The sequence below is a fragment of the Nicotiana tomentosiformis genome, chromosome 12 (genome assembly GCF_000390325.3).
Source record: "Nicotiana tomentosiformis chromosome 12, ASM39032v3, whole genome shotgun sequence".
In the NCBI taxonomy this organism is placed as follows: Eukaryota; Viridiplantae; Streptophyta; class Magnoliopsida; order Solanales; family Solanaceae; genus Nicotiana; species Nicotiana tomentosiformis.
The window spans coordinates 43452614-43460627 of record NC_090823.1 but is presented as its reverse complement, the minus strand read 5'-3'; the positions used below and the strand labels follow the sequence as shown (position 1 = coordinate 43460627).

The window sequence follows — 8014 nt, the reverse complement described above, 5'->3', positions numbered from 1 at the left end:
TTAGCCTACATTACAACCCATAAAGTCTTAATTGATCCTAGACTTAGCTAGCTTAGATTAGTAGATATGTACACTACGGGCAAGATTATGGTACGACCACGGGATGCACATGAAATTCTCTATGAGAGTGAGCAAAATTTGTTCAATTGTGTGATGTCCTTAATTTATGTTCAATGGCATATCTAAACGTGTGGACTATTTCTATATTTACTCTGTTGTTTGTGGTGAGGGCACTTGATCTCATGACGGATTGGTAATGTGTAAACTTCTCAAGTTGGTGAGCGTGCGAGTTGAGGGTGCTTAGTGGTAACAAGTCGGCTCTTGAGGTAGGGTGGTTATGGGTAGGTTGTTTGAATTAGTTGAATTGCATTGTGTATACTTGGGCATGTTTAAAAATGGGAAGAATGTAAAATTTGTGTGTTCATGCTTGGAAAAAATTAAATTGCTCATCCCTTATTGATATGTACGGTGTTGGGGTGTAGTTATAGTTTATTGCTTAAGGACGAGCAAGCATTTAAGTGTGGGGTGTTGATATTCGGCTTAAAGTATGTATATTTATATGCATATTTCCACGCATTTTACTCATGTTTCGTAGATTTCAGATGTGTAATGTAATAATTTGTGCTAATTAGTGGTATTTTTATGTCAAGGAATCATCCGGAGGCAATTTGGGACGAATGTGCCCGAATTGAAGCGAAAAGGGGAAGAAAAGGGAAAACGCCACAATGTAGCACCACAGGCAGCGTGGGGCGCTACCTGTGGCACACAAAATAGAATCCTCCAAATGTCCAGCGCTAGGGCTAGCGCTCCACGCTACCCTGGGTGCTGGTGACGTGAATTTGTCCTAGTTCGCCCGAGACTCGGTTATTTAGACCCCAAGATGCCCCTAACTCATATAAAAGTAATCCTAAACCTATTTTGGCAAAGGGGGGACGCAACTTGGAGAGAGGAACAAAAATGCAAAACACTCGGGAGCACAAAATTCATTATTTCTTCCATTCTTCTTCTAGTATTCATAGCTTTTTTGTTTGGAAACAATATTTTGATGATTGTTATGAACATTAGTGGCTAAGAACATTATTATTCTGGGTTATGGGTCTTTCTTGACTATTATAAATTGACGGTTGATCGTTTTTCTTGATTTTATCATATTATTTTGTTTATTCAATCCTACACTTAATTATTCTATTGTGTAGCTAAAAATAGAGTAATATCTATGAATTTATAGTTGATGTCAAAAGTGAGAATTATAAATTGCATATAGGATTGGATAGAGTAAGTTCTTGAATCTGGGCATCGAAGAATTGATTCGTGATTAGGATAGACATATTCTAGTTGCCTTACTTGGTTATTTTTGTAGGAAATATACATGCGTTCTTGTCAAGTTTGATTCTATAGACATATAGTCTTAGGCTAGCTTGAATAGGCGAGCGATGTTTTAAAAGAACTTCGCGAGCATAATAAACCCTGCTAATTAACAAATTAGTTAAGTCAAGTGATTACATCAATCCGAAAAAGCAATAGGAGAGACGTTAATTATGCGGAGGTCCTAATAAAAGGGGCATCTCACGAAATATTCAGACTACTAGCGGTGTTACGCACGATTATAACGAGGTCGTACGGCTCGATCTAGAGTGGTTTGTACACTGCCAAGAGTCGACCGATGTGTACTAGAGATGCATCTCAATATACTGCCAAGGCATTCAGCCCGATCCACAGGAAAGGAAGAAACTTATCGAGTTACGAGTCACGTGCTTACAACACAGGTACATGAGCATAAAGTAAATATAACCTTTACCGTTTATCAAATATCTTGCCAAACAACTCAAGGTGATAAAGCTTAGCCCAATATATTCCCAAATCAATTTCGATTATAAATTCAATTAATTAAGCTAGCAAATTGAGTTCAAATAATTCAAATATTACATGATAAAGTCCTAAGTCTACCCGGACATAAACATGCTTTGGCTACGTACGGACTCTCGTCACCTCGTACGTACGTAGCACCCACAACTAGTAGCACATAACAATTTGATACCTACGGGGTAGTTTCCTCCTCACAAAGTAAGACAGAAGATTTACCTCACTCTGAAGTTCCATAACCGGCTCCAACGCCTCTCTAACACCTCAATCCAATGCCCATCAATCCAGAACTAGTCAAACACACGTGCTCGAGTGCATTCACTATTGTGCTCAACCGGCATCAATCTAGCCTGCACGAAGTTTTGCCACACCTTGGCAGTCTTATTGAAGTCAAAGCGGATCATCTCAAGATGGGCATCCCCCTTATTCCTTATCCACTTTGCATTAGAATCGACACCACAAAGACTGTGACATATCGCCGAGTAGCTTGGGCATTTGACAAACTTTTGCAGCCTCCGTGGGTTAGAGCTATCAACTCCAAAAAATTCGCATAAGGAAAATCCATTGGCACCTCCTTCCGTGGACCCATGACTTGAATAAGTCCCCATTCCAATTTGCATAAAGTTCTCGCACCATGCTCAAATTTGCATTGCCCGGGCACTCTAGGAACTTATCCATCTTCATTTCTCTTAACCGGGCAAGCACATCAGGGAAGTTCTTTTCCAGAGTCTTCACATTAATCCTTATTTCGGAGATGTATCGCCCATATGGCACTAAGTTATTATGCCATTGGATGGCATCCTCACGAACTAGATCCAAATGAGGCCTTGGTCCAGATGGTGCCTTCTTCGACCCGCTAGCAACCTGCTTCCCTTTAGCTTGCCGGGATGAACCTTCACTGCTTGCATTTTTTGGGAGGGGGAGCAGTAGTAGAGGACTTCCCCACTCCTTTTCTCTTGGTAGCACTGTCATGGGCCATAGCAACCTGTACACGATAAACATGAATGTGAGAATAAATCAAGAAATTCGCCCAAGGTCATCGTGAGGGTCAAATATGACCCCACACTAAAAACTGAAGGCTCTTTATAATCTACTCACAATAGTGGTTCAATAGTGAAAAAAGGTTGTACCACCAGGCGATGGGTACTCAAGACTTCCCCATGCCACACAATTCAAGTAGTCAAACATGGCCATGACTTAGTCGTAGTGCAAGCAAGCAATACTTGAGTCCAAGTTACTACAACTAGTATAATACACTAACTACTTCTAACAAGAGGCTACAAGATACATTACACATGATACAAGGTGTGAGTAGTGTGATTATTGTATGGTGAACATGGAAAACGAGCTTCAGATTATGTAAAACCACCCCAAAACACCCCACATTTTGCCCAACATCACATACGACGACACTCAACTACTCATACTTCACCGGTGCATAATTTACTCTTTCATGCATTATATCAAACACATGGTGGGCATCAATTTTATTTCTCTTTATTCAACAATGGTGGAACAAGGTGACCCTCCCAAATTTTAAACGAAGTAGAGGGACTTGTAGTTTACTACTTCATAGACAAATTCACAACCAATTTCAACAACCAATATTTACCTAAGGACCACCCACCATAACAACATAAAGTGTAAAAGAAACTTAGGGGGGATTGGGGAGTGGGGGTCATTTGGGATGAGGGGGTGATAAGTGGGGATTTTGACTACTTATTACCGCCTTTTAACTTTTGTTTTAGTCTAAAATTATTGAATTGTGTGCCCGAAACTAATAAAATTGTGCAAAATTGTAGGAATACTGGAAGTTGGGCTCCCGAGATAAAATCTGACTCAAAAAGGAGCAGTCTAGGCACAAGGCAATAAAAGGCACAAAAGCACAAAATGTGCGGTCCGAAGAAGGAATTCTGCGGCCGCAGAAGAAATTACGGACCACAAAATTCCATCTGCGGCCGTAAGCAAAGAAGGAAAAATCTACAGACAATTGTGCAAATTACGGACCGCACAAGAAATGTGTGACTGCAAAAGCTGGGCTAGGAGTCAAGATCAGAGAGTATGCAAATTACCAAGTACAGAACCTCAGTGAATTGCAGACCGCATAACATTTGTGCGGACGCAGAATATTGCCTTGCGGCCGCAACCCTAACATTGCAGACCGCAGATGATTGTCTTGCGGCCGCAGTTCTAAATCTGCGGATCGCATAAAAGTTGCTTCGCGGACACAGTTGAGAATTGTGCGGCCGCAGAACTCCAGCTCTTATCAGATGTAGAAATCTGCGGACCGCTGATGGAATTGTGCGGCCGCATAACCTCCTGAGGGGTATTTTTGTCCTAGATTTTCAGCCTTGTATAAATAAACGAGTTTCACAAAATTAGGTCAAGTTTGTACCTCTGCAATTACTGTAACCATTTTTCTTTGCCATATTTTGAAGTTTACTTTTCTTTGGTATATTTTATAATAGATTTAATCATTTTAAGTTGTCATTATGAGTTTAATTAGTTTTTCTTCTCTATTTTCATCAAACCCAAGTTTTAGTAGCTAGATTTTCACTAGGGTTGTGACCCAACCCTAGTGTGTAAACCTTATGGGTATCTAATTTAGTGCTTGTTTATGATTGGGTGTTTATTATTTAGCTTAGTTAATGCTTTAATTGTGGAATTAATGGTTGCAAATATTAGTTCATGCCTATTTGACTTAGTCTCTTCTTGAGAAAGAGAGACCTAGTCTAGGACAACTTAGCTAACAAGGAATTGGGTCAATTGAGAGATTGATTAACCCAATTAAAGGGTTCAACCTAGATATAGTAATAACCCGACTTGAGCTTTTATCAATTGTTTTGCGTGATACCCATGTGGTCTTGAGAAAGCCAAATTGGGAAAAACCACTCTCTGACCGAGAGGTATTGAGTGGGTAATTTAGTGTTGATAACTATAATATACCCTAGTCAACAAAACAAACATTAAAGTCTTTATCCCATTAGGCGAACACCTAGGTAATGGCCACAACCATAGACTTTTTATCACTTTGGAAAAACCTCAAAAATAATTATCTCCAGTCTTCTTTCTTTATTTTGCAATCAATAGAGTAAAATTAGAAATAGAAAATCAATCTTTTTGTGGAAGTGCAACTTTGGATAATTCAATCCCCTCTCATCTTAGCTCCTTGTGGATTCGACCCTGACTCTTAGTTGGGTTTTATTATTGCAAACGACCGTTACTTATCTTTAGTGAGGTGTGCATTTGGACGCGATCAATTTTTGGTGCCGTTGATGGGGAGTTAAAAACGGTGTTAGCTATATATTTGGGTGTGTTTTTGTAGTTTCTTTTCCTTTCGTGTTACTAACTTGTTTTAGAAATCGTAGGTACAACCATGGCAAACAATGAGCTCAAAAATATTTCTTTGGGGGATGTAGATGTTGAGGATGACCAAGTGGATGAGGTTCCTCTTGAACCTCTAGCAAATAGAGGAGGCCGAGTGCCTCATGACAATGCGCCCGTTCCACCCCCACCTCTATCACAAGCGGCTCCACACCGGGTGTTACCCAAGGAAGGATATGTAAGTGCAATAGTCACTCCCCGTATTAGGGCAGGAAACATTCAAATCACCAACGTGATGCTCACATTGCTAGAGCAACGAGATTTCTTCACTGGTGCTCCAAGTCAAAATGCATACAAACATTTGAAGGGGTTTATGGACACTTGTTGGGGGAGAAAACAAACAAACGTCTCCGAGGATACATTGAGGCTAAGGCTTTTTCCCTTATTTCTACGGGGAAAAGCTTGGTTGGAACGATTTCCATACCATTCCATTCACACTTGGGATGCATTGGCGGAAAAGTTTATTTCTGCGTTCTTCTCTCCGGGGCACATGGCTACACTTCGGGATGAGATTTTGGCATTTAAGCAAGAGCCACATGAACCACTACACGAAATATGGGAACGCTATCAAACAATGGTTAAGGAATGTCCCAACAACGATATGACGGAGAATATAATTCAACAAACTTTCTATTGTGGGATCAACACAACCAACCAATGTGTAGTGAATCAATTTACCGGTGGGAACTTCATGACTGGGCTAATGTTCCACAAGGAGATCACAATGTGATCCACCTTCACAAAGGGTTGCATGACTATGGGCAAGCCATAACCGAATTGACTACCACCATGAATCAACTAGAATAGGCTCAACTTCAACAAGTGCAAAATCATAAGCAAGTCGATGCCATGGAGGGAGTGAACGTGATACTTTACAAGAGGAGAACCAAGGGTCCACAAGTGCAACATCGAGAGGACAATTTTGTGCAAGAGTATAGTGGTTTTGATCAAGATGATTCTTACAATGAACAAGAAGAGGAGGTGCAATATGTGAACAACTTTCAAGGGCAACGTAACAACTTCCAAGGCCCAAACTAACAACAATGGCGACCTCAAAACAATCAAGGAAAATGGAATTCCAACAACCAAGGAAATTGGAGTGGTGGAAACAATCAAAGGGATTGGCATAACAACAATAATCAAGGAAATTGGAGTGGCAATAATTAAGGAAGTTGGAGGAGTAACAATCAGGTGTCGGGTTTTCAAAGGCCTCCAATGTATCAGCAACCGAACAACCCACCTCCTTATCCTTCCCATGGTCCTAGTTCTTCAACTAATGAGACAGGGCATATTTAGAACATGTTCAAGCAAATGATGGAAAAGAATACCGATTCGGATGGCCAACTTGCCTCACACAACACATCGATCCGCAACTTATAAGTGCAAATGGGGAAAATCTCTCAAGGTCTATATTCTCGTCCTAAGGGGGGCACTACCAATTTACAAGGTGGTAAACCCAAAGGGAGGAAATAACACGGGGCATGCCATGACCGTTACTACAAGAAGTGGAAGAGGTAGGAATGCACCCGCCTCAAGTCAAAAGTAACTTGTGGATGGTGAGCAAGTGGAACAAGAAGAAGAGGTCCCGAAAAATGTGGTGCAAGAAAATGATGAGGTTTGGATTGATATTGATGGTAGTGTGGAAGAGACTCAAGAGGAGGTGAACCCATCTAGGGATCACATTATTGACATACCGGAGCCGGTAGTGTAAAAGGCTAAGGCACCATTGCCTAAGCCTAAACCTCCATACCCTCAAAGACTTTCCAAACAAAATGGCGAGAATCAATTCAAAAAGTTCATTCAAATGATGAAGAGTCTCTCAATCAATGTGCAATTAGTTAAAACTTTGGAATAAATTCCCGGTTATGCTAAGTTTATGAAGGATCTTGTGACAAAGAAGCGGTCAATGAATTTTGAAACTATCAAAGTCACTCATCAAGTGAGTGCAATTGTGCATTCCATGGCTCCTACGTTGAAATATCCTGGTGCTTTCACAATTCCTTGTACAATTGGAAGTGCCGAGTTTGCTAAAGCTCTTTGTGATATTGGGGCGAGTATCAATTTGATGACCTATTCAGTTTGCAAGACCTTGGGAATTGGGAAACCAAGACCCACCTCTATGAGATTGCAAATGGCCGATCAGACCATGAAGAGACCTTTGGGAGTGATTGAAGATGTCTTGGTTCGTGTTGATAAATTCATTCTTCCGGTAGATTTTATCATTCTAGATTGTGAAGTTGATTTTGAGGTGCCGATTATTCTTGGAAGATCTTTCCTTGCTACAGGGAAGGCTCTTTGTGATGTTGAAGCCAGAGAACTCCCATTCTAGGTGGGAGATGAAAAAGTGGTATTCCATGTGTGCAAGTCCATGCGGCAACCAAATAGCAACGAGGTGTGTTCTTTTGTGGACTTGGTGACTGACGTTATTGTTGATGATACAAGTGCCACAATCAATGTTGGTGATATGTTTGAGGCTGTCTTGCTCATCTTTGATGATGATGAGATGGATGGCTTCATGGAATGTGTGAACTCTTTGCAAGGAATGGGGTCGTACAATTACACACCCCGGAAACTATCTTTGGATCTTGAAAATAGGAAAACTCCTCCTACAAAGCTTTCTATTGAAGAGCCTCCTACCTTGGAGTTGACGCCATTGCCTCCACATCTTCGGTATGAATTTCTTGGCCCTTGTTCTACTTTACTAGTTATTCTTTCTTTTTGTTTGACTAACGTGCAGGTGGATTCGACATTAGCGGTGCTACAAAAG

The 8014-nt window shown here is 40.8% G+C and overlaps 1 protein-coding gene across 1 annotated transcript; it reads left to right on the top strand.

The window, feature by feature from the left end:
• Positions 1-7123: 7123 nt before the first annotated feature.
• Positions 7124-7576, top strand: LOC138902547 (uncharacterized). The gene has a single exon (XM_070190428.1). The coding sequence runs from the start codon at positions 7124-7126 to the stop codon at positions 7574-7576; it is 453 nt and encodes a 150-aa protein (XP_070046529.1).
• Positions 7577-8014: the final 438 nt, after the last annotated feature.

Excerpts from the sequence above, each read along its gene's own strand:
- LOC138902547 (XM_070190428.1), top strand. The coding sequence starts at position 7,124 with ATGAAGGATCTTGTGACAAAGAAGCGGTCAATGAATTTTGAAACTATC.